At 43.6% G+C, this 27,557-nt stretch overlaps 1 protein-coding gene across 1 annotated transcript in view; it reads left to right on the top strand.

The window, feature by feature from the left end:
• LOC131419954 (FERM domain-containing protein 3-like) overlaps positions 1–27,557 on the top strand; it is a 182,496-nt gene that overhangs the window by 61,989 nt on the left and 92,950 nt on the right. The window contains exons 2-5 of the mRNA XM_058565581.1: positions 7,099–7,178; positions 9,905–9,947; positions 20,450–20,547; positions 26,446–26,569. Of these exons, the coding sequence (XP_058421564.1) occupies positions 9,946–9,947; positions 20,450–20,547; positions 26,446–26,569 (224 nt within the window). The 5' untranslated portion in view covers positions 7,099–7,178; positions 9,905–9,945. The remainder of the gene's footprint in view (positions 1–7,098; positions 7,179–9,904; positions 9,948–20,449; positions 20,548–26,445; positions 26,570–27,557) is intronic.

The raw sequence follows: 27,557 nt of genomic DNA, 5'->3' as shown, positions 1-27,557 counted from the left end.
GTAGGGCAGCTTCCGGGTTGTTCAGCAGCTCTACATGGACCCAGGTGCTGTCCACCTTTCCACTCTGCCATCCTTAGCGTGCCATCTATGTCACTGTAGTCATCATGATTATAAGGTGGCTGCAGTAATTCTGGATGTCAGTAGGCACTACCACATCCACCATATAAAAAGTGATATTTACTCATGCATTTCTTTTAATCGTGGAGGAACGCCTTTTCTAGAGGCCCCCATAAGTCTTCTCATCATATCTCATGGGCCAGGATTGGGTCATACACCCATGCGCTAGTTGGAAAAGAGTCTGGGAATGTGTGCATCTGGTGTCTTCACTCTTCACTCCCTATAATGGGAGATCAGCTTTGCCATTATGGAAGGAATGGAGAGATGTGTGTGTTTGTGTCTGTGGTGTGGGGTGGGGATGGCTGAGCAAGTGGTAGTGTCATATTGAGTTAGGTCATACTGAGTTATAATTATTGTTACAATAATACTGTCAGGAGAGTTTAATAAGAAGTTATCTAAACCCTGGTTTATTTCAGGCAGTCTTTGTATGATCAAATTCCAGAATAAGAGAAATTATTGGATAATTCCCCGTAGTTTGTGTAGCTACATATCAGTTCAGTCTTTACTGAACTGGTGGGTTCTGGGGGCTACACGCCATCTCCTATAGAGCAGGCACCTCCACTCTTGTTGCAGTGGCAGCATGGCAAAGTGGCTGCGAGTTTGTGTTCTGGAGCACTACTTGCTTGGGTTTGAACCCTGGCTCTGTCATTGACTAGCCAGGTGATCTTGGGCAAGTCACTTTATCTCTTTGTGCCTCAGTTTCCTCATCTGTAAAGTGGGGATAATAATGGCACAGACCTCATGGGCTTGTTTTATGCATTAAGTCTGGAATATATATCAAGTGCATAGTTCGTGGCCCATAGTAAACACTGAAAAAATATTGACTGTTTTCTTAATATTGTGTGAAGCTATGTTAGTGGTAATCCTAAGTAGTGGGAGGCTTTGACTTAAAATCTAATGTTTTTAAGCCCAAATTCTATCACTTTCTGATTATGCAATACCTTAACCAAGTCACTTGGCCTCCTGATTTTCACCTGTAAAATGGGGATAATAATTCCTCAACTGCCATCCTCTGCTGCGTTGTTGAGATGATGTATGTAAAAGCATGCTGTAACTGTTAAAACATCACCCAAATGTAGAGTACTGTTCTATTCAATTTAGTGTAAGAAAAAGGGAGGGGCCAGCCCAGTGGAGTAGTGGTTAAGTCTGCGCACTCCACTTTAGCAGCCCGGGGTTCACAAGTTCAGATCCTGGGCATGGACCTACACACTGCTCATCAAGCCATGCTGTGGCGGCATCCCACATACAAAATAGAGGAAGATTGGCACAGATGTTAGCTGAGGGACAATCTTCCTCAAAGAAAAAGAGGAGGATTGGCATAGATGTTAGCTCAGGGACAATCTTCCTCACCAGAGGAAAAAAAGCGAGAAAATAATTTACTGCTCCGTGAGTTTCTTATCTGTTGGAGCAGGAATTGGATGGTCACACGCAGACATACATATGTGCTAAATATCAGGCCCCATGACAATCTTGCTATGAAATCCAAGCAGATTCCAGCTGACAGCCACACCTTTTCTGCTGGAAGAACAATCCCACACTTTTCTCTATCAAACTCATCTAGAAAGCCATTCAGAGTCCCCTGAAAATCAGACACAAAAGGAATAGAAGGGAGAACCAGTTTGTTGAATACCGTGGCCCAGCTCTGATGTTTTTAGGCCTAGATTACACGTGCCAGCTCTTTGTATTAAATATATTCTGAAAAAAGTAATGTTATTTCAATGGTCTGCTGAAATCTTCTCTCTTGATGTCCTCAAAGCAAAGGCAGAGTGTATTGACTGCAGGAAAAGGCAATACTGTCACCTGTCACCTCCACATCAGTTGGACAGCATATCAGCTGGGTGCTTTTAACTCATCTGGTTTCAGGGCCTTTCCACATAGCCTCTCCAGCAGGGTATTTCAACACCTTACATGGCCACTTGGATCCAAGGGTAGGGGGAACTGCTCACCAAATAACTGTACAAAGAGAGTGGGTTTTGGGCAGAGGTGTTACATTTTGGACATGTTGAGTTTGGGATGCCTGTGAGATGCTGAGGTGGAGATGTCCAGTGTATAGTTGCAAGTATGGAATCGATTGCAGAGCTGAGGGAGAGATATAGAACAAGAGGAGAATCTCAAAGGTAAAGAACATCCATATTTTAAAGCATGCTCCAGAAGGAGAAAGCAGTGAAGGAGACAGAGCAGGAATGTACAGAGCAGAAAGAAAAGAATGAAGAGAGAGAGAGACTTAATAAAGGGGAATGGGCTACAGTTTCAAACAACAGGGAGGATCAAAAGACATCATTGTTCAGGTGCTAAGAGCTTTGTCACCAGGAAGAAGACAAGGTCAAATCCTGTTCCTGCCACTTGCTGGTTGTATGACTTTGAGCAGACCCCTTAACCTATGCCTCAATTTCTTTATGTGTAAAATAGGCATACTATTAGTGCCAATGATACAGAGTTGTTGTTTAAGTGAATTAGCCCACATTATCAACATATGTAACTGATCTGTTTACTATTCCATGCTTGAAAGAGTTTGAAAAGGTCCATGGGTCTGGCAACCAGAAGATCTTTGAATTTAGAACAGTTTGGTGATGACGTTAAATTTATATGACTTGACGGCAACTCTTACTAGTGGTAAATTCCATCGTAAAAAGCTTGAAGGAATCCCGTAATTTCCCTTATGATTGCATTTTGGTATCCTAGTGTACTTTAAAATAAACAGCAATAAATGTTTTTACAACTTCTATTGCATTTTCAGATGACTACTGTTTTTTTCTTTAGGTGAACATTAAGGATTGCATGGACATAGAGCGGGGGCTGGAACAGAACAGTCAGGATGGCCCACAACTGTTTTTGTAAATAAAGTTTTATTGGAAAACAGCTACTTCTGTTCAGTTATGTATTGTCTGTGGCTTCTCTCAGGTTCCAGTGGCAGAGTCGAGTAGCTCTGACAGAGGCCATATGGACCACAAAGACTAACGTATTTATTATCTGGTCCTTTATAAAAAAAAACAAAAAAACGATGCTTCTGCTTTCTTAGGTGTCCTATTTCTGCCTGTGTTTCTTACAGTGTTTCTTCTCCTGACTCTTACTTCTATTTCACTCATCTCTAAGAGCCTAGAATGCAAAGACAGTTACGGCTGAAGGAGTGAAAAACACTATGCAGAAGCAATGAAGATTTTCTTACATAGATTGACTTCCAAAAAGACACTAACTTTGGAGTGTACCTGATCTACAGATATGGTTGTTGTTGCCATTGTGTGGTAGATTTTATTGAACCTGGAGTGGAAACCATTGTTACTATAGCTAAGTCACTAGGCCTGGCTCTCACTTCACTGTCCAGATCACTGTCAGGCAGCATTCATTCAGACGGCATTCTTTTCCCCAGCAGAGGCCAAAGGGCCTAGAAATGGCGTAAATTGGCTACATAATGCAGGGACTGAGTTACTCTGGGGCTTTGCTCGGGTGAGATGTGAGAATCAGGCCATCTTTTTCAGGGCCATGTTGGGAATTGGTCAGATTTTGGATCTGGTTACTCAGAGGGGAAAAACAATCTCCTCTTTGGGGAGGTGCATTCATTCTTGTTTAAAGCCCCATTGGTTATTGACACATTTCTCTGGGCTGCAGATTATTTTGGTTCAGGGCACCAAGGGTTTTAAGAAAGGGATAATAGGGAGGTGTGTAATTTATGCTTTAATCATAGGCTGAATCAATTTCAACAGAAGCCCCACATTTGGAGAAAACCAGGTGTTATATTGTTTACTTTGGGGAGCCTTTTTTTTCCTTGTCTCAGCAGCTACCAATTTCAAAATCATTCTGCTTAGTCACAAATCACCACTTCAAACCCACCTTCTTTTTCCCCAAACCAGCCAAAATCAGAAACTACAAAAGAAGGCACCATTTCTGTGATGGGGTAGAGAAAATGATCTCTTAGGGCTTAGTGCAGCTGGGCCTTGCAAATTAAAAAGAAAGAAACATCTGTTGGCAACGTTCTCATCCTTCAGGTTCAGAGAACGTGGACGTGAGAGCTGAAGGATCTTAGGGTCCTGGACTCTGCTACTCCTGCCCGCAAGGTCACAGGTGAGGGAATCAGGGTCTAGAGGGTTCAGGCCTCTCTCTGTTTTCGCCCCTTTTGTGTAGCCTCCTTCTGCTCCTCCTCTTTTTCTTCAAGCTGCTGTCAATCAAAATGCATTTGTTGTAAGAAATGGCTTGGAAAGTGGTCAGGCCAGATCATCATTACTGACAACCCTGTTCAGCTGGGCCGTCTCACAGGGGCTTTGCAGGTTACCAGGGCTCAAGCCTAAGGCAGAAGGAAGAAACCCCCAAGGAAAGGATTTTAAACCACAGTGGACAGTTTCTAGGGGAGGGTTAGGGAGGCTTCCTTAGGTCCGGTTCCCAGGAAGCAGATCCTGAGATGAAAATTCCAGTCTTAGTAGGAAGTGTTCCCAGGAAGAGACTCGTAGGAGAGCAGGGGTTGGGACAGGGAAGAGAAGGAACCCTGCAAGTGTGGAAGTCGGCACAGTCGTGCAGAGGGGAACTTGGGCTCGGGCCACAGAGGAGCCCTGGAGCAGTGGAGGTCGTGCCTGAGTGTTGTCCTGGCCAAGGGGCGAGGGAGCAGAGGTGTTTGTCCTCCCACACCTGTCAGTTATTGGTTAAGAGCTGCCCCGCTGTGGGGCGGGGGGAGTGGGGAGGCACTTCTCCACCCTGCAGTGGATTCAGTGAGCTGAGGGCAGCCTTCCTAAAAAGAGGCGGACTGCTGTATACCGAAAGGGACAGGCACCCGAGGGGACCTGGGCAGAGCCCTGACAGTGACTCTGCAGACACCTTCCTGATCCCTTCAAGTCAGGCTGAGGGAGGCATCCTTGGGTTCATCCCTCTCCCCAAGCTCAGCAGGTAGAGTCGATGGTTGAGTCTTAGCTTCCTTAGTCTTTGGAATTTTTATTCTAAATGACAGTTGAGGAAATGATGGTTTCAGCTACAGTAAACAGCCACAAATTCAGATATTCGGTTGGCAGGCTTTCCTCTCTGCCTCTCTCAGGGAATATCAGTCTCCAGTAAGGAAACAGACTTAAAAAATAGCATATATTCCAAGTAGCAATTGAAAGGAAAGTAACAACGCAATAAATGTTCTGAGCCTCTTGTCTAAGCACCAAGCCACCGCATCATGGTTATATTTTCTCACAGGTGTCTAATCTGTCTGTACCTACAGTAACAGCAGGAGCTGTTGGTGTAGACCAGACTCGACTTCACTGCCCGACCCTAACTCCAAAAGGCAGAATGAAATAAGGGAGGAGAACTCTCTGTCCCTGTGGAGCAGAGGCAGGTGGGGTGGGGAGTGAGAGAGGAAGAGGTGGAGCCCACAAGGTGGGCTCCCCGAGAGGGGCCACTGCACCAACCTAGGAGCCTCCCTTAGTGAACACGAGGAAGATGGGAGCAGCTGGGGTTTATGGAGCCTGCACTGTGCTCCAAGCTCTGTTCTAAGGGCTTCTTAGTGAGGTAACTCATTGAAACCTCATGGTGATGCTGTTAAGTGAGGAAGCAGGAAATTGCTGGAGGTCACACCACTAGTAAGTGGCAGAGCTGGGATTCAAACCCCAGGCCTGCTGGCTCCTGAGCTGGACCGCAGTGTCAGCCCTGGGTGCTCAGCTGGATTTGGCGTCTGCCTATTGTGTATGAAATTCTTCCTCTTGAGTCTAAATTACGTGAAATCCACCTTTATCCTCTGAGTAGAGCTAGCTTGCTTTCTTCTTTTTTTAATTGATTTTTATCTATTTGTGTAATGCACCAGTACATGTGAAAAGTCTAAGTTACAGTATCACAGATGAGACATCAGGAAAGTCACGGTTTCCTTTAACTAGCACCACTGAACTCCTGTTCTCTCCCTGTTAGCACGCTTGCAGGTGTAGTTTACTGTGTATCGTTTCAGGTCTTTAGAAGTACATTTAGATGCTTATTCTGTATTCTTTGAAAATATATGGTAGTATTTTTACTTTTTATTTAAAAAGGAAAACATATTAATTGTACGATACCATAGTTCAGATGTTCCCCAACTTTCTTGGTTTATGGCTCCCTTAGTATCTTAATAATTATCTCCTGGTGCCCTGGGTCAAAAGAATATCTAACAGTTCCGTCTAATAAGAGTTAGATCCAAGCAAGTTAATGAGTGTTTATGTCCTGACATAGCCATTACGGCCTTAGTAGCAGTTTAAAACATTACACACATGAAAATAGTATTTTCAGCTCTTTGTTAACCACAGTTACTTGCTAAGGGGAGGTGTGTGCCTGTTGGGCGTCCCATGGCTTCTCAGACCCTGGGATCAGATCAGACACTGCCGCACCCATTGCCTGTTCCACACCTGTTTTTGCCAGGTGCTTGCTTTTCATCACAGCAACTGCTAGAAACCCAGCTTTGCAAAAAGTATGACATCAGAAAGAATATTGCATGATCTAATGTTGCAACTGTGATCGTTCTCCAGCTCATGCTTCTCCCGGTGTCCGACAGTGGTCTAGTCTGGCTGTTTCCGTGGGGCACTTCAGTGCGTGATGTGGGAACTAACTGTAGCCATCATTATACATTGTGCACCTCACCTTTTTTATCCCACATTGTGCCTTGGAGATCTAACCGTGTTACACATGAAGATCTACCTCATATAAGACACTGCTGCAGAATCATCCAGAATATGAACAGACCACAGTTTATTTACCATTTTTCTGATAATGTTGTTATTTATTACATTATTATATATTATAACATTATTAAAGTGTTATTACTATTAATGTCATTTCTAATATTTTGTAATTTTACATAAAAGTGCAGTGAAAATCCTTGTTACGTCCCTCTTTGTTCACATGGGCAAATTAGAGAATAAAGGACTAGCTGGGCCATAGGCCAGTCAGGATTTAAATGTTAATACATACTAACAGCTTGAGTTTTAACCTCTTTGAAGAAATGATTTCCTGTAACTCCTTGAAACATGGTGACTGCTGTCTTGTTTTCCTTAGGGCTCTATACCCCGTAACTATCCCACTGGGGAAGAATGGCTGTCCTGGAGAAGCATGTCGTGATCACACTGTGGATGTAGGTAATTGAGACGCACAAGGTCTGGGAGGCAAGAGCAGGATGTGAATAGGCCGAGAGGGGAAGGAAAGTCGGAACGGATCACAAACTGCAGGAGTATTTCATAGGACAACGAGGAGGCCAGTTCATGTAGGGGAGACAATTGATTTAGGGCACAGATGGTAAATACCTTGCAGCCATGACATAAATATTTCCTACCCCTCCTTGCAGACACAGTCAATCCATCATGACATGGCAGACACAGCCAGTCCCTCATGGCTCTCATTCCCACCGGGCCTTCACCCAGTCTTGGAATCCTCCACACAGCCCTGGCAGAGGGCCCCTGACTAACTGGTGTGGGCACACAAATGAAACTCACCTGTCATCCCTGGAGGCAGAGAGAAGGTGGAGAGGTAGGTTGAAGTTAGGCAGAGAAGGCTAAGGAGTTCAAAGGATGCCAAGCAAAGAGAATTTGGAAAACATATTTATATTTCAGACTTTATTGGCAAGATGACTGGTGATCCTCCTCTGTGAGACAATAACAATAGGCATTGATCTCTGGCTGCTATTTGTTTTCTCCCCTTAGGTCTAAATTATCCTATTTATTTATTTCTAGAAAAGTAATTTCATCACCAGAGGCCCCTTTTATTATTCTTCTCCGCGAGTCCCATATATTGAAAGCTGTGGTCTCCCAATTAAACTGTGCTTATTAAATAACAACAGCAGCATCAGCAAATAAGCATTTATTGAGTATTTTTCAAATGCCTGGCACTGTTTAAGTGTTTTATCATTTATTAATTTTTAAAATCCTCAACACAACCCTACGAGGTAGGTACTATTACTATTCCCATTTTATAGTTGTGGAAATTGAGACACAGAGAGGTTAAACATTTTTCACAAGGTGGTATAGCTGGTAAGTGGTGTAATCAATACATTTTCCGCTGTTCAATTATAACCATGTAAAGACCAAGCATAATTTCTGATTAGAAAGAATAATCAAAAGTAGAATAATGGTTTCCAGGGGCCAGGAGGTGGGGGCACTGGGTAGTTATGGTTTAGTAGGTGTAGAGTTTACATTTTACAAGATGACAAGAATTCTGGAGACGGAAGGTGGTAATGGTAGCATACCATTATAAACGTATTTATTTACTCAACTGTATGCTTAAAAATGGTTAGGATGGTGAATTTCATTTATGTATATTTTACCACATTAAAAAAATGGGGAAAAAAGGAGATAACAAGAGTTCCCAAAATGAGTTGATATAATTTTGTCCAGAAGCAAAGAAATTGCTATTTTAGTTTGTGCAGCATGTCAGGAGTAAATGTATGGTTTTCTGTTAGATTCTCCATGGTGTTGAAATAGTTAAAAGACCCCCCAATTCTTGTTTTTGAAGCCTGCACAGATCTGACATCTTGGGCTGGAAACTACTGATTTGACCACTCAACTTTTCAGTTCCTGGGAAAAGAGAAAATGTTCAGGGAGGAGAATAATACATTTTAGAGCAAACTGACCCATCAGGAGGCCACAAGGCCAACGTCACGGGCCTGTGTTCTGGAATCGTACTGCACGCTGGCTTCCACATTTATTCACTGGGGACCTTAGGCGAGCTGTGTAACATCCTGAGCCCAGATTTCTCATCTGTAAATGGGATGGTGGTGACAGCCCGTGGAAACTCATGGAACAGCACCGGGCACTTAGTAAGCACTCAGCCAGTGCTAGTTCTTCTTAAACTTTATGGTTATTCATTTACATCAAACAATGGGGATCAGACAGACCCTTGAGCTTACTGAATGACACAAATGAGACAGAGCGAGGTGTACAGGCTTAACTGATGGTAGGTTCCCCCCTCTTCTTTCCTCTCTGTATCAAGCAGGAGAGGGGGCAGCCCATAAGTGAGGGCTCCTTGACCCATTGATGGATACCTAGTGGCACCCCTCTTATCGTTTTTCTAAACTTCAGTTGTATAAACACTTGCAGACTTTCCCTAAGCAGCTTCAGGGACATCATGGTTAGTGACATCAAAAGCTGCCTGGTTCTCAGTGTGTTGAAGTGACCTTCACATGTGGTGTGGAGAGAGCCGGCCACCGGGGCCAGCATGGTATCTGCTTCAAACACTTATCAGTAACGCGATTCTGAGCTTCCCAGGTCTTGGGGCCTCTTTGTTTTGTGACAAAGCTAATTTTTCTTCTTGATGGCCTCAGCCATCTGAAATTAGATATTTAAAAATCATTTGTTCCTCCTGACTTTAGAGGAAGAAATGCCTCTCTGTGACAGGGCTAATGGTGGCTTGGCCCACCATTGACCTGAAAGGCGGCTGCCCGGAAGGGGAGCAGGGTGCTCATGCTGTCTTGGACTGTGACTCTTTGAGGTCATGGATGTCAAAATCTTTAGCCATCTGCAGCTTGCTCAGAGCAATGGAGCTCAAAGAATCACCTAGGAGTCAACTGAAGCCTCTAGAACCTCCCGTTTCAGTGCGTGATCTCTCCCTTATGCTTCTCTCCCAGCAATGGTGTGACTCAACTACTCCTCAGACAGTGTTGGTTCTCTGTAATTTACACCCTTGCCTGCGGTGTTATTATTGCCAAATTGTTCATGTTGATCTTCAGAGGGTGGAACCCTGAGGAATGTCTATGGGAACCAAAGTTGTACTTTGGAGAAAGAATATCTTTGTTAAATTCCTTTTAGTTATTAGGTATGCATCATATGGTCCAGCCATTTGACCCAGAATCTCCGCTTTTTTTTCTCCCCAGCACTGGCTTGAACCTAACAAGTCCATCTTCAAGCAAATGAAATGTAAGTGTTGATCTGTGGGTTCACTTTTGTATGAAATGTCCGAAGATAGATTCTGTTTCTTGACAAAGTTTCTCCTGCCAGGGAGGAAATGGAGGGAGTTGAAGATGTGTGGGAGGGTGGGGGCTTCTCTCTCCCGTGAGAGCTCTGTAACTTCTCTCTTATTTGCTGGCCTGGGTCCCCCTTACAGTCACTCTTCCTATAGCCTCCTGTGTCTCCCCCTCCTCATCATCTTACCCTCCTATTTCATTTTCAAAGAGGGGCAGTGGAATTAGATGGTTAAGTATCTGGTAACATAATCACCAGGTGCCTGGTTCCTTTCGATTGTGGGAGTTGTTACAGTAAATGGTTCAGGGTGGGAGGTACAGTCTTGAGGGGATGAGTGAAGCAGGTATATTTCAAAACCGGAATCTTGCTGGTCACTTTACTGAAGATTGCGTTATTCTTTTCCATCCCTCAAACTCCCTAAAATAAATATATTTTCTGGGTAATCATTTTCAAGCTCTGGTGTTTTGAACTGCCTATTTTTTCCTGATGAGCTCTTGGCGAAGTCCTCCTAGAAAACATCTCCGTAAAATATGTGGTCATCCCCTTGGGGCATTGTGAGGAGGGTGTTGACTGGTGGTCCTGGGTGGCATGATGTTTTGTCCTGGTCACCATGCCAGGCTGTAGTCAACCTGCGTTGTTTCTGGGTTGGAGGAGAGCTCCTGAAATGCACCTCAGAAATTCACTGCCTGCCCTGAAATCCATCTATCCCTCATGTCCACTTTCCCAGGGCTCTGAAATGTAGGTGATAAATGAGTTTCTCATTGGAGATCAGGTTAGAGCACATTATGTCACTTGTCTTCATTCAAGGGACTTTTTTCTTTTTCAAATATGAAGAAATTATTTCCGGGCAGGGTTTTTAAGTGGGAGAAGGAAGAAACTGAACATGGATGGCACACTAGCAACCAACATATCTATTCCTTAACTGTCTTCTTTTCCCTCCCCCCACCCCTTTTCCTCTTTCCCTCTGTCCCTCCTCCCTCCCTCCTCTGTCCCCTCCTATTCCTCCCCCTTCCCTCTCCCACCCCTCAAGAGCAGACTCTGTCTTGCCAGTGCAGGGAAGTCAGCGGGTTGTTCTGGGGCAGGCTAACCCAGGGCTGCTGTAGGCAATGGGTGCTGCAGGGAGAGGGTGAAAAGATGTGTGAGGTGAAAACAGGGGCAGCATTGCGTGTGGGAGGTCCAGAGAGGTCAGGCTCTTGGGGTGAGGCTGGAATAGAGTAGGGACAAGCATCCAAGAGGAAGTAGCAGGACAGAGGTCTCAGGAGGCTCTGTGTAGAACGATATGCAGGATAATGAGAATCAACGAACATGCCTGAGAAAAAATAGCTGGTGCCTAGCTTTATCCCTTATCTACCAAGTTTTAATATTTTTGTTTAAATATTTAAAAATATTTGGACAATTTTCCAGTAAACTTCTTTATAGTAAATGGTTCTTTGACTTTGGTTCTTAAATGTCATGAACTATTATTTTAGGCTACACACATTTTTGAAATATAAATTTATCTCTAAAGTAAGATGTATTTCAATACTTAATAGAAGAAAAAATTTAAAATTTGTGAAGAATTTGCTGCTTAAGAGCTTTGTCTCTACAATTAGTAAATCTGAACAACCAACACAAAATTTATAATATTTTATAAAAGTAGTTTAAAGATTGACATATGACTCCTGGCCAATTTCAATCTACTGACAAATGGAATCTGAATCTGGAAAAAAGAATTATATTAGATTCAATCTCTAAACCAGACAAGGTGACTCACTGATTGTATGAACTGGCAAGCATCTTACCCCTCACCCAGTGCCCTGTTGTTAATGACATTCATGAACAAAAATTATGTAATTTTCTCAAGATCACAAACCTGGTTTGGTTGTTGTGGTTGACGACATCTTTTATTATCTGTGTTCTTGTATGTATGTCCTGGAAATATTGATTTTAATATGAATTACAAAAAAAAAAATAAGCTAGGGCTTATATATTGTTAACCCAGAGAAACTGGGTCCAACCCCTCGGACTCATCTGCGAATTTACCTAAAGAGTCTGGTTGCAGACCCCAGACAGCTTCCTTCTTGGTATGGGGATAGCTTTTATGCTCTGACTTTCTTTGAGTAGGCAGAGAGGGTGTAATTCCTTGGAGGAACGTTTCTCCATTCCCATCTCACTCACCAGTGATGACTGACTTTCAGGTCCTTTGCATGACTTTATTAAGATCCCTCTGTCTAGAGGTGTTCCCAGGAATGGTGTTTCCCAGGGTTAGCTGAAGATCAGCTGTCTCGATTAACAAACTCTGTACAAAGGCATTATTATTTCAATCTAGAATTTTTTAAAACGTTTCCATCAACGACAGACAGCATATGCTATGGTGGTCCCTTAAGACTAATACCATATAGCCTGGGTGTGTAGTAGGCTATACCATCTAGGTTTGTGTAAGTACACTCTATGATGTTTGCACAACAACAGAATTGCCTAACAACACATTTCTCAGAACATATCCCCATCATTAAGGGTCACGTGACTGTAGTATCATGTTCATGTCTTTTCTAAAAGTTCAGAAAAGTTAAAAGTTAAAACCAAAACTATTTCCTTTCTCCTCCCCATTGTATCTCCAAGCCCACCCCAAAGAAATTACTATTGTTAACAGTATTTTATATATCATTCTGGGAATTTTTATGTATATACAAGCTCCCCCAACATATCTAAGCCTTTTATAAACAAAAATGAGATCATCTCTTATATTCTTCACCTGGTTGTTTTTTCTTAATAATTTTAGAGATTTTTCACTATCAGTGATTGATGATTGGCCTCACTTTTAAAATGGTTTTCTGATAGTTAATTGTATGCATGTATGTAATTTACTACTTAATGGATATCAATGTTGTTTCTAGTATTTAGCTATTATAAATTATGCTGCATTAAACATGCTTGTATGTACATTCTTACACCGTGTGCAAGTACATCTGCACTAGAAATTCCTAGAAGTGGAATTGTTGGATCAAAAGGTATACACATGTTACATTTCCTTAGTGATAAATGTCCATCCAAAGAGCTTATAGTAATTTACTCCACTGAGACTACAGGAGAGTACTTTCTTCCCCCAAATCTTGTTGAAGATAGGTATAATCAAACTTATTTTTATGGTGACCTCAAATTTTTTAAGGAAGAGAAATACTTTATTGAAAAACTAATTAATTGGACAGTTACTTAATTGGATATAAATCTTAAAGTTGGAAAACTTCTTAAACCGAAGTGTTTTCTCCTCTGACCTTAGGAGTCAGTTTAAATTTAATTTTTGAATGGACATATGGTAAAATTGACTGTATTTTGGTGTATAGTTCCATGGATTTTAACAGATAGATAGATTTGTGTAACCACCAACACAGTCTGGATGCAGAACAGATCCATCACCCCAAAAACCTCCCTCGTGCTGCCCTTTTGTAGTCACACCTTCCTCCCCTAACCACAAGTGACCACTGACCTGTTCTCCATCAGAATGGTTTTGTCTTTTGAGAATGACAAATGAATGGAATCATACAGCATGTCATCTTTTGAGACTGGCTTCTGTAACTCAGCACTAATAACTCGGAGATTCATCCAAATTGCTATGGTTATCGATTAATGATAAAGAAAATCAATGAGAATAAAAGTTGGTCTTTGAAAAGATCAAGAAAATTGATGACCCTCTAGCAAGACTGACGAAGAAAAAATAGAAGACACAGGTTACCAATATTAGGAACGAAAGAGGGGATATCAGTACCGACCCCACAGAACAACTCTATGTACATAAGATTGCCAGCTCAGATGAAATGGACCAATTCCTCAAAAACCACGAATTACCAAAACTCACCCAATACAATATACATAATGAATAGTTTGATAACTATTAAAGAAATCAGGTTACAAACCTTCCAGAAAAGAAATCTCTAGCCCCCTGGCTATTGCTGATGTTGGTATCAGAACCCCCTTTTCTGCTCCTTGAGCCTTAACTAAGAGTGTCTCCTAGAGCTTTCTCTGTCCACGTTGATGTCCTTCTAGGCGTCTCTGAGTTCTGTCTGGAGATACCAGAAGGAAAAGCGTGGTGAACTCAACACTGGTTCAGTGGTCCTTTGACCACTGTTCTAATCTGCTTGCTGCTGTTTACTTTCCAGAGTCCTCAAATAGCTGTGCACATATTCTGTCCAGGTTTTACAGCTGCATTCAGTGAGAGAGACAAGGTGGGATGCAACTAGTCCATCCTACCTGGAACTGGAATCTTAAAATCAGATTTTTAAGCATTCTTTGTCTACTAGGTTGAAATGCAGGTGAGTGACATAATTTATCTGGGCAGTGTTGAGGGAATATCTTGCACATTTCCCTATTCCATCATTGCACATCTATGGGTACAGAAGTGGACTAAGCTGTTGATCTTTTTTTTTTTCTTTTTCTTTCAAGGATATTCAGATAATAGGTTGCCTGCAAACAAGGTGTTAATGAAGTGGCATATTTTGGGTGTTTGGTTTTCAGAGTCCTTGCTTTCCATGCAGGGATGTTGCTGTGTAAGACATAGTGACTCTTCTCACTTACAATCAGTAGCTTTTAGCCTTGTCCTCAGAACTGTGCAGTGTAGCCCAGTGTGTGTACATGTGGTGGCACACATCAAGGGGACAAAAATTACATGTCTAACAGGGTCTAGTAACCACATAAATTATGTTAGCATGAAAAGATTTTTAAAAGTTACACACCATGACTCAGATGTGCAGAAATGTGACATTATTTCCCCATGACTGAATTCAGCCTGCTGTGAGCCTCTATTTCCTTTGGGGGCAAAAAGTTGAATCTTGCCACTTCAGGGTAACTCAGGATCGGCCAGTTAAGAATTTGATCTCTTTCAGCAAATTATTCAGTGAATTTGTAATTTAAACATAGTCACTTGAGAGCTCATACCCTATATTGGGGTGTTTTTCCCATATCAAGAGCTTCCCATCCCCAGAGTGGCATCCTGAGGCAGGGGAAGCTGCATGCCATCATGGCAGTGAGGGGGATGGCCCTCTCCTGCACAGTCCTCTGAGTCCTCCCCTGGCGTGACTTATGTGATTTGGCCTTTGGTTGCTGGCCTCTTTCCCCGCTGCCTCCTCTCTGGAGGTAACTGGTCCCACCTGGCCTCTATCGTGCACTAGCACATGCTGTCGTGACCTGTGGTTCCTGCCATGGTCTGCCCTGCAAGTTTGTAGACTCTGCCGTCTGTGCTCCCCACTCCAGGTCTCTTTCACTCGTTGGCTCAGCACTCTGTATTCACCCCTGCGACAGGCAGAAACTGCTCAGCCTCTTCCGTGCCACGCGTCAGCCTCAGGGAAACTCGTGTATACTCTCTAAGGTTTCATCTCTGCTTAAACACATCATGCCGCTATTTCTTCAGTGTTCTCACAGTCCCAAACAGAACACTTCCCCTAAACTACTCTGCGATTTCTTTGTCTGGCCTCGACACCTCACTCCATTCAGCCAAGCCTGGGGCGCTGAGGGGTGCAGGAATCCTTCTCAGAGCTCCAGAGAGCACTTAAACCTGGTGGTGTCCTCTCGGGATCTCTCCAAGCTCTCCACCAGCCCCCCTTCCCCACCCTCTACCCACAATTAATAATGGCTTGTGTCCGTGGGTACAAGGTTAATATCCTAAAACAACAGCTTTATTTATACATAAGCAGTAACTATTTCTCAAATGCAATGGGAAAAAGTGCTACTTTTTACAATAGCGATAACAAAACATAAATTTCTTATAAATAAACATACAAGAAATGTGTAAGATCTATATAAATAAAACTCTGAAATTTTACTGTGGAGGTACTTGGGAGTAGATAAATTCAGCCCACCTTCTGTGAACAGCCTCAGTCAATGCAGCTGAGCAGGGTCCCGGGAGGGCCAACTCGGTGGATGGAGAAGAGCCGATGTGTGCTTAGTTGCTGATGAGGATCTGATGAGGTGACAGTAAAGATCACTATGCATAACCATCTCTCAGAATGCTCTGCATAGGTCTGAACGCAGCAGAGAAGCAAATGCAGTTTGCTCTGATCTTCACTTGCAGGGGAATGTATGGGTTTCTTGGATACTTTGCTTTCTTGTTATCCACGAGCGTCAGTAAAGCTTGACCACAGTGGCACTGAGGTGACGTTGGAAGGGAGCAGATGGTTTCGTTCTCTGCTATTAATTTGTGCACAGCCATTTAGTGAGGTTCGTGCTTGGGGGCGGGGGCAGGGTGTGTGTGTGGAAAGGACGGATACATAGATGATGGACATTAGAAGTGGTGTTGGTATTTTGCAATCTGGCCAGCTTTTTTATTAATTGAGGTAAAATTCACACATATAAGTTAGTGTCACCATTTCCAAGTGTATAATTCAGTGGCATTACAAACATGCACAGTGTTAGGCAACCATTGCGACTATCTAGTTCCAGAACATTTTCTCATCACCCCAAAAAGACACCCCAAAAAGACCCTGTTCTGGCTGTTTCATATAAATGGAATCATACAGTGTGTGGCTTTGGCCTGCTTTTGGTTTGAAAAATTTATTCATTTATTTGACAAGTTCTTCATCAGTTCCTACTCTCTGTATAGTCCAGGGGGTGGGGGCTGTATGAAAAACAAAAAGAAAAAACAGAGAGATACACCCTGCCCTCCAGGGGCTAACTGTGTGATTGGGAAGATCAAATCAAATACTAATGCCAGGCATTATTTTGTCAGGTGCCAAAATGGCTCACTTTCGTCATTTGTTTTCTTTAAATTCTTGTCTGGGGAGTAAAAATTGAATATGTGTCACAATATAAATTAAGGATGGATCTTTTATTGATGACAAAAGTCTCATTTGAAAGTAAGAGTACAAAGTTTTAGTTAATAACCCTGGTTAAACCCCTCTCAATTAAACTTGCTAGCATTTCCCTGCATTTGACTGAATAGCTAAGGTATGAATAGTGGAAAATTGTGAACATTTTTATGTCTCCTCAGGAAATTAAGACAATATCATGTCCTTGCACAGGTAGAAATGGGCTTTTCTTAGTCAACACAGTCCTTAGAATTCAAAACGAATCTAGAATCTGTGGAATGTCCCTGGTATTTATGGTTGAAACCCTATCTTGAAAGTGTTTAGGTTTTCTGTTTTATAAATTGTTATTTTATTGTAAAATTAACCTAAAACTTAAGAAGAGTTTAATATATGAGGAATTAAGACCACACTCATGACCATGCTCAGGGGTAAAGGAACATTGAGAAAAAGGCAGGTTTAAAAGAACAAAACACCAAAAGTACTCACAAAAAAGGATATTTGAAATCATTTTTCATCCTTTGTCTCTCCATTTATGCAGTCATCTTACAATTCTTTAGATTTCTGAGGCTTTTGTAAATGCTGTATACAATTGAATATAATCAACGTATGTTGGTTTTAATTTTTTAGTAAGAGCCGTCTTTGAATTCATATTAGGTAGAGAAGCAATGTCATTAATGGTGCACAGTAATGTAGGCCCCAGATCCTCTTGTGCTTTTGTTCCTTAATCCTTTCATGTGAGTGATACCAAAGGAAGAGGCGTTATTTATTTATTTATTTATTTATTTGGTGGCTGTCATATTAAAAAATGAGCGTTTGAACCTGAAGCCATTTGTAAGGCTGAGTGGATTATGCTGAATCCACGATAATCCATGGTTCTCTCTAGAGATCACTGATATGAGCAGGGACCCAAGCTCGGATGTTGTGAAAGCTGATTTTCTTTTCTCGGGAAGCTTTCGTCACACTTGATTTCTGAGTTATGGGATTAGAACCCAAACCTCTCATTCATCAGTAAACAGTTATTCAAAACTCTTTTTCACTACAAAACTCATCAAAAAGTAGAAAGGAATGCTTTGTGTTCAGTGCATACAGTCAGCAAGTAGAGAGGAAACCTCGTGACCTTTGGCCTGGTAGTTTACAAGCTTTAAAAAAGGAAAGATTCGATCATTTCAAGTGTTTTGTGATATTGACATTCTGAGTGGTCTCTGGCCATGGTCCTCCAAGTGAGGTCCCTGGACCCACAGCATCAGCATCCCCTGGGAGCTCAGCCCCTGTCCCAGACCTGGGATGGGGCCCAGCAATCTGTATTTTCATAAGCCCTCCAGGTAATTTTAAAGCATGTCAAAATTTGAGAACTCTACTAAGGCAATTTGGATTCTCAAAAGTGTTAGTATTTAGGGGCAGACATTACAGTGTACACTTCAGTGGGTTTAGTGTGTGCACAAAGTTGTGCCACCATCACCACAATCTAATTCCAGAACATTTTTATCACCCCAGTAGGAAACCCAGTGCCCAAGGGATCATTCCCTATTCTCCCCTTCCCCAGTCCCTGGCAGCCACTAATCTACTTTCTGTCTCTATAGAGTTGCCTGTTCTGGACATTTCATATAAGTGGAATTGTGCAATATGCGGTATTTTGTGACTGGCTTCTTTTCACTTAGCTTAATATTTTCAAGTTTCATCCATGTTGTAGCATCTATCAGTACTTCATTCCTCTTTATGGCAGAATAATATCCCATTGTATGGATATACCACATTCTTCTATCCATTCATCAGTTGGGCATTTGGGCTGTTTCCACCTTTTAGCTGTTATGAATAATGCTGCTGTGAACATTTGCACACAAGTTTTTGTGGAGACCCAGATTCTGATTTAATTGGGTCTGGGGTAGGGACCACAGTGTTGGTATTTTTCACAAGCTCAGCAGGTGATTCTAACGTGCAGTCAGGGCTGAGAACCTCTGGTTTAGAACCTTATTACTCAAAGTGTGGTCCATGGGCCTGCAGCACAGCATCACCAGGGAGCTTATTATAAATATGGGCTCTTATGCCCCACCCAGACCCACTGAACCAGAATCCACATTCTAACAAGATCTCCACTGGGTCGTTCACGTGCTCGCTCAAGTGTGAGAGGCACCGGTTTAGGGAGCTGCTGTGGGTCCTTATCTACCAAGTGCAATCTTGTTCCTCTGACAAAATGCACACCAAACTCTAGATATGAAATTTATTAGGGACTGCCTTTATCCCCTGCACACAATTCCATACAAAGTTGGGGACAGAGAGTGTCATCTGAGCCACCACCATGTCCCCAGTGCCCAGCACTGTGCACGTATAAAGCAAGTGTGGGATAAAGATTCCTCAAATGGAAACACCAGTGAGCCCTTGAGCCCTGCAGGGTGTCCAGTGTGCTTTAGGGGAACCAGCGCCCAGAGAAGGCGAGCTCCAGCGCCTGGGGGTGGCAGCGCCTGTGTGATCTGAGCTCCTTACTGACACTCTCTGGATGGGGTTGTGCCTATGATTCTCACAAGTTGAGTAAAGGTCAGATTGTTTGAGCACTGGAGGTGGTACCTGGGATGGATTGAGTGGTGTCCCCTCCCCATCCCAAGAACCTGGAAAGGAAAATAAAGATGGGTCTCTGAGAGTTAAACTCTCAAATGAGCACAGGAAGAAGCTGTACACATCTGCAAAGTAACTTTAGTCAGAACCAGTAGACCCAAGCCTGAGCCTTGAAGGAGAGAACCAACCTGGCTGACAGGAGAAAGACAGCAGATCTGAGGACGGCTTGATCAGCGCAGAGGGCAGAGGGGACAGTGACAGGAGGGGCCTGAGCCAGGGGTTCCTAACTGGCCTGTCCCCTCCCCTGGCTGAATTGTGTATTTTTTGTTTGGCTCTACAGTGTTTTCAAAAACAGAATTTGTTGCAACATTATAATTCAAAGGGTTTCACTTCTAAATCCAGTCTCCTTGGTTTTCTCGAAAAGCTAGACGCCTTTGGCCTGCCTTTCTGTGGGAGCCCTGGCTGGAGCTGCGCAGGGCGACCCCTTCACGGGAGCCAGCACTCTCCATCCTGCCCCCCGACCCCTCAGCCCTCGCAATTCACTCATTATCAGGTCTGCCTAGCTCTGTGGCGTCTGAGTTTGCCGTCCCTGGAAAGGGGAGAGGACACTAAACAGACAACAGCTCTAGATGTGAAGACGTTGGCTCCTGGCCTCACAACCAAGTCTTTCTGAGATTCTGAGATTGACTATTGTGAGTCTGTCTGCCCCCAAGACTGGTCCTCGTATACTGACTGACTCCATCTCCTGACTCTCCATTTCACACAGAACCTGGGCAGCATGTACCTGAGGTGTGAGTGGTGGTGACAGTGGCCGTGGTTGTCATCATGTGGGAGTTCCTGCCAGGAACAGTCACTGCTGGGCCCTGTGGGTTTCCTCAGTCCTTCTCGTGTATCTTTGAAAAGGGCCAGCCACCCAGCTTTGGAAGCTGCCGCAGACACTTCAGATTTTCTGGACTCAGAGGGCCCCTCTCAGTTTCCTCTGCTTGTCCTCTGAGGGGCTTGGCGTGTCTCGGCCACTCCTTGGAGCTGGGTAGGGCTCTGGTGACCCAGTAGATAGGCATGAACAATCCTTCCTCTTCTTCCAGGCCTCAGCCAAAACTGAGGGCGACTCTTTCTCCTTTTGTATTGCAGGTACCTCTTGTTCCTGCAAATTAAGAGAGACATTTTCCACGGCCGACTGCTCTGCTCCTTTTCAGACGCTGCCTACCTGGGTGCCTGTATTGTTCAAGGTAAGTGTGGCCGTGGCTGCCCCACCCTCACCCCCCCTACACTGGCACTGGACTGTAGAGCTCTGGCTATTCAGAGCCCCCCTCCTCCCCCACCTGTGCCCATCCTGCCCGTGTTCGTGGTCTGAGCTCAGGCAGGGCTGGGTACTTAGCAACACAGCCCCTACTCACCTTACCCCTCGAGCCAGTGGCACCCTGGTGGAAGGCTGGGCTGTGGTGGTCAGAGGGGCCTCTGCAAGAACAAAGGTCCTCCAGGCCCTGTGGTAGAGCTCAGAGTCTCTCTTTCAAAGGGGCCTGAGTGCGTGACTTGATAAGAGGCTCTGAAGGGACGTGGGGTGTTCTGTGCTCTGAGCTCTGGCCGCCAGGTGTTGGCCTAATGGGTATATTGAGGGAGGAAACTGTGTCCAGGGAGATAGGTGTCAAACAGGTGTCATTTCAGACATTTGAAATGAAGTGTCAAAGCATTTTTATACGTGTACGTATTCATATGTGTAGTATATGTATATATGTGTACATGTACACGGTGTCTAATTCTCGGCTTTTGTAGCCATGGGTCATGGTGAGGAGAGCACCAGGTCACAGTCTGTTGTACCTCAGTTTGAAGCTTACTTCTCATTTCCTGGTGATTCCACACCAGACAAATTATTTAAGCTCCTTAGTTTGTTTCTTCATATATTAAATGGGGTGGTCATACCTCCTTCACTGCCGTGTAAAGATTTCAGGAGACTTATTTTCAGGGTTCAACAAGCCCCAGAGTGTGAGGCAGTGGCAAACAGAAGCACATATGACCCAGGGTGGGCTTCTGGATGTTTCCACCTGTAAGAACAAGCTGTTTGAGGGAAGGGCCCGAGGCAGCGCATCGCCATGGGGATGGGCCCAGGACCCAAGTGAAGAAGGACTCAGGTGTTCTGTTCTCCTGGGCCCATTGGGAGGCAGCTGGCAGCGGGGCCAGTTTGGAGGGACCTGGGTGATCCAGCAATTTGTAGCATGAATGCTAATGACATGTTTATGAGAGAAGGAGAGGGCAGGGAGGGGAGATAGGAGAAGAGAGGAGGGATGGAGAGGGAGATTACCAAGTGAGCACGTCACCCTCGTAAAGAGTCTGGAATAACAAAGGAGCTCACGATGGGTCATAAGCGGATCATGACGGTCGTCTGCCCATCAGAGTTCCAGGCCTCATTCACAGCTTCAGAGAGACAGCCATCCCTGTCCGGGGGGTTTCACTGTTGCCAACACTGTCCCCGGGATGCTCTGTGCTGTGACGTAGTTCCTTGGACTCGTCTCCAGGCATGTGTGCTCTCTGAGAGGTCTGAAGAGTGTGTCTGTGCTGCTTCCCCTCCCCCTGAAAGCACCCGAGTGCTGTGTGGCGGATTTTGGCAGAGGTGTTAAAACCCTTGGAGATATTCATGTGTCAAGTCAGAACTACAGTGATGCTGTGATGGGAAATCACTCTTCCCTCTGCCCCGAGGTGGAGTGTGTGCTTCCGCAAGCCGCCTTTCTTGCATCAGAGCTAAGGATGTTAAAACCCCATAGTTATCTTCCATCCCTGTGAAGACTGCAGATTCCCAGTTAGGGAGCACTGTCTTCCATAAGGGAAAAGTGAATCGATACTAATCCAAGCAACAGACCGGCATAGAGGATTTCAGAATGCGTTTAGGCATTAGTGAGTTATGGTCAATTCTCCAAGGACAAACTCAATATGGGTCTGTAATGGGAAGCTCGCCATCCTGTTTGACGTTTGAAATAAAGCCACACAGGCTCCATCCAGACGGTTAGGGCCCTCTTTTATCCCTCAATGCTGTTACCACTGACCACACACACAGATGCTGTAGCGTTGGAAATGGACTGGCAGACCTCAAAAGGACCTTTCAGCGCTAAAATGCAGCAGTGTCCATGGGCCATTTGAGGCAAATCCAGTAAAAGCTGAACTCATTAAGTTCTCTGATGCTCGGGTGATACTTCAGCAGCTCTAGAGATTATTACAAATGCAGATAACGATCTGCTGTGTCGGAACTGCTTATGCTTAGGGAGAGTGATCAGGAATGTGGAGTAAATGTTGAGAAAACGGGAGGCCACGTGACTTTTCTTTGGCTTCTTGTTTGCTGGTGCTCTTTGAAGGAGCATGATTTAAGCTTCAATATATTCTGAGTATATAAAGAACAGACAGCCACCTAGAGTTTTGCTACCTGTACACACTGAATACAGTGAGCATATTCGATACATGCAATGCATGCATTTTCTTTCAAAATACCAGTTGCAAAACAAACACAACACACAGCACCCCAGGAATCTATTTATATCCTTTCTTGTAAAAATATTTTTCGTTTTCCTTCTACAAAACAGCAACATGGCGACATTATTGTCCTTATCACCTCTGCCTGGTGTGTTCAACACATGTGGGTCTGTGGCTCCTTCTAGGTATTCAAAACTCAGTTCAGACGTCACTGCCTCTGAGAAGTCTACTTCTAAAGTAGACTGCACCCTGCACGTCATTCTTTCTCACACTCCTGTTTTGTTGTCTTTTAAGCACTTGTATCTGAAATTATCTTGTTGAGTTGTTTTGGACTTATTTTGCATTCCCCCCTGTGTGGAATCTAAATTCCACAGAAGTAGGACTCTCGGTGTCTTTTTCACTGCAGCCTACCGTGGCTGGCACATCATAAGTTCTCCACTAAATGTGTGAAGTGAACCAGGGCACTTGTCTAAATTGCACCAACATATGCTTTGTTTCTCTACTTGTGTTCTCCGAACATTTACGGAACAGCTGCTAGGTGGCAAGCACTGCAGTATAAAGTCCCTGTGGGGGGTGGGGGTGGGGGGACAGACAAGTACACAGGCCATTGTGATGATGTGTTAATAACTAAATAGAGGGACACACGAATCCCTGCTACGACCTCAGGAGGGCCCCTGACCCAGCAGGGGGAGTCAGGGAAGGCTCCTGAAGGAGTTGGCCCTAGAGCTGTAACGTCTTGTATCGCAAGTTCACTTGGAATGAGTCCTCCCCAGAGCAGGGGAAATGCCATGGCCAAGCTTGCCCTTTAGGCTTACCATCACCCAATCACACTCATCCTTTTGCTTCAACTTTTTGGATTTTTCTGACAGGGAAATTCTCTTAGAAAAGTGCTAGGGCCTGTTTCAAATTGTGAGCCATCCAGAGTGCTGTATGTCATTTGCCACAACTTTACCCTCGACCTCACATGTAGGAGAGAGAAGCACAAGCTGCTTACTCAACTCTTTTTGGTATGGAAAACACAGTTGAATCGTTAGAAGCCCTTAATCGTTTATAAACTGCCTCTGTTTCAGGTGAAGTCAGAGTTCAAGACAAGCTTTAAGGGACAAGAAAGCAGGGCCTGTGATGGGGGATGCGTTGACATTTGCCTTGTCAGGAACCCTGTGTGGGTTCCATGGCATTTCTTCTGTTAGTTTTGTGGCATTTGCCAGGCTTCTTACTTGCAGTGTTTAGCAGTACAAGTCCATTGTACCTCAGATTTTCCTGGAAGGAAAAGTGCCCCCACAAACAACACCCTCCCTCACCAACCACCATGCAAGCTGAAACTGGCATTAAAGATGACCCAGTTTCGTATCTGTGGTCCATTCCCTGTGGAAAATGGGGGCATTGGATTATACCATCTCCTAAATTTTTAGGCCCATAGCCGGACCACAGGGGCATATGTATGTGTGTGTGTTTGTGTGCATGTGTGGGTACATTATGTGGGTTTCTTTTGAAACTTAGGTTGAGTTAATCATCAGTTCATGGCCCATCCTCATCATTGGTCCCTTTGGGCCCATCTGTCAATAGATTGAGTGATTTCCCTTTTTTCATTATTCTCCATTTCCATTCCTAAAGGCAACAACTAGGTTCATACATATCTTTGACTTTCCTTACATCCTCATAAAATGATTAGTATTGTTTGTGTGTATATACTTGCACATCTCATAAATTAAATGGAGTTATAGAACTCATTTTATTTCTTCCTTTTTATGCTCAGAATACTGTTTTGGGGACTTGTTCACATTGCTGAGTGTACATCTATTCTGTTGCTTTTAATTGCTATAGAGTATCCAGTGGGGTACACCGCCCATTTTATTTATTGCTCCCACCAACAATGAACACCAAGTTGCCTCCATATCCTTTTTTGTAGCCAGAGTTTTTCTAGAATATGTGCCCATAAGTGGGATTGCTGGGTCATAATGTTTCACTAAATACTCCCAGCTTGCTGTCTGGAAGAGCTACATGCATTAAGAATCCTCCAGAAGTGTATAAGTATGTCCATCTCCTCATGTCTCTGCCAACACATAGAATTATCTGACTTCCTCGGCTTCTTGCCCGTCTTATGTAAAGTGTAAAGTGATGTGTAAAGGTGTAAAGTGATGGCTTATTTTGGTTTGCAGAGCTCTGATTACTGGTAAGTTTGAGCATCCTTCCATACACTAGCCCTTTGGGTTTTCCCTCCTATGAATTGGCTATTTATATCTTTTGACCATTTTCCTGCCTGTTTTCTTATTGATTTGTAGGGATTTCTTCTTTATTCTAGACATTAGCCCTTGTCAGCTTTAGATTTTGCAAATATATTCTTTCAACTTACCATCTATTATTTTGACTTTGATATCCTTTAATGGGCAGAAATATTTTAATTTTTATATGATCAAATTAACCAATTTCCCCCCTATGGTTGATGGTATTTTGGGTCTTATTTTATAAGTCCTTCCCCATGTGGTAGACATTTTAGGTTGTTTTAAGAACTCTGTAATTTGGATTCTGTTAAGAAGCTTTAAAGAGCTTTGCTCTTCTCCCAGTTTTGTCCTTTTACAGTCATTAGATGATTCAACAATGAAGGGACAGTGGAGACAAATTACAGAGTTGGATGTGATTTCGCAGATGTGCTCAAGACATATTGATTTTTGTCTACTTTAAAGTCATATTAGTGATCAAATTCTTCTAATACAATTTTCCCACCATCTTTAATCTACTCTCCGGTGCCATTTCTTCCTGAGATATTTGCCCCTTCTAGCTCATTTTCCTTAGCAAGCTTGTGGAATCAGTAGAAAGTATTCTCACTGCCAGAGCATCACCTTTGCTGCTCCAGGCTGTGGTCAATGCACATCCTAGGTCCATCCTCTCCTAGATCCTCCAGGGGCTCAGAGATGTGCAGGCATTTCTTTTTACCCTTAAGGGCCCTCTGGAGGTGCCCTATATTAGAATCCAGCAGCAGCCTTCATCTGGATGCTTGTCCATACTTAGATACACACTCTTTAATTTGAAGAGCAATCCATTTATTTTTAAGTGCAATCCTCTTGGGGGCCTTCATGTTGTGATTTTTTTCATTGAATGAGACACACCTGCACAAATGTCAGAGCAGGTGGCTCCCGCCAGGGAATTCCTAGACTCAGAGAAAATTAGCTGTGAAAGGATCCTTGAGGAAGGTCCAGTGGTTTCCAAGTAGAAGCAGTGCCACTTTCTATCCTGGGGAGCATTTAGAAATATGGGGGGCAGGCACTTTTGGTGGTCACAATGACTGGGTGTGCCACTACCACTTAGTACCTTAAGGGTAGGGGCACTAAATGTCCTACCATGCCTTGGACGGTCTGAAACAATGAAGAATTGTTTAACCCCCAAAATGCCAATAGGGCCCCATTGAGAACCAGTGATTTAAATTCCTTTATTGTATAGATGAAGAAAATGAGACCCAGAGAGGTTGGCAAGAGCCCAAGCAGCCCACACAGTTAAATCTGAACTAGAATATGAGCCTCTAGACACTCAGGCTGTGGTCTTTCCATGGATATACATACATTTCTTGGGTGAGCTTATTCCAAGCTCTACTTTTGGGTGGCAGGAGCCTCCAGGTGCACGCTGCTCTTGTTGTTTTTAATCTCTCTCTCTCTATTTTTTATTGGTTACAGCTGAGCTCGGTGATTATGATCCTGATGAGCATCCTGAGAATTACATCAGTGAGTTTGAGATTTTCCCCAAGCAGTCGCAGAAGCTGGAAAGAAAAATAGTGGAAATCCATAAAAGTGAACTCAGGTAATATGTGTAGACATTTGTAGGAATGATAGAGGTGAGAAAGTATTCTTACTGCAGGGAACATGGAAATCATGTTGTGAGGTGAAAATATTTGTGAGGTATGGGGAGTCTGTGTCTCGTGGCAGAGCAGTATTTCTGGGCACTGCCAAGGTCCCCCATCAATAAGTATCTCAATAGTTGGAGTCTCCTCGGTGGCTGTTTATGAACCATCACCAGTTATTAGAGCCATATCTTTCCCTATGGGTTTTTAACCATCCTGAATTTCTGAAAGTGAAGTTGAGGGTAAATAAGTAATCCTTTCTATTTTTAATTTTGCATTGCCTCTTCCCCTCTTGTGGCCATTGCTGGAAGCCTTGACTCCAAGTAGGGTAGAATCTATCGACAAGGTTTCCTTTGCTGAGCTGCCTTCAAGATGGCTGATTCAGCACCTGCTCCTCTTTTACTTGTCTCTGATGCTCCAGGACAACTGTGATTGCTGACCACAAAGTAGTAATGTTAGGAGTGATGAAATCGCATGTAGTGCTCACTGTGTACCGCACACTGTTCTGATTACTTACACATATTGACTCGTTCAATCTTCACAACAACCTACGAGATAGGTGCCGTGGTTATTTCCATTTTACAGATGAGGGAACTGAGGCACAGAGGATTAAGCATTTTATCCAAGATCACACAGTTAGGAAGTGGCAGAGGCAGGATTTGAATCCAGGCAGCCTGGCTCCAGAGTCTGTGCTCTTAAGCATTGTGATGCTTCCCCTCTGCATAAGCTACCAGGAATGAAATGAAGCATGCATAGGAAACCTCACCAATTCAGAATTCAGGTAACTCAGGTGTTCTAGTCAGTAACTGAAATTTAGATGACTGCAGATCACAGAAAAGTTCATTTTAATAATAGGAAGCGTGGGCTGTGCTATGACAAGTATTGATGAAGAACTGCAAGAGCTGAGATGCTTCCATCTTCTGGGCCTCTGGTAATCATAAAGAAAAT

Source organism: Diceros bicornis, chromosome 22 (genome assembly GCF_020826845.1).
Source record: "Diceros bicornis minor isolate mBicDic1 chromosome 22, mDicBic1.mat.cur, whole genome shotgun sequence".
NCBI lineage: Eukaryota > Metazoa > Chordata > Mammalia > Perissodactyla > Rhinocerotidae > Diceros > Diceros bicornis.
This window is presented reverse-complemented; position numbering and strand designations above follow the sequence as displayed.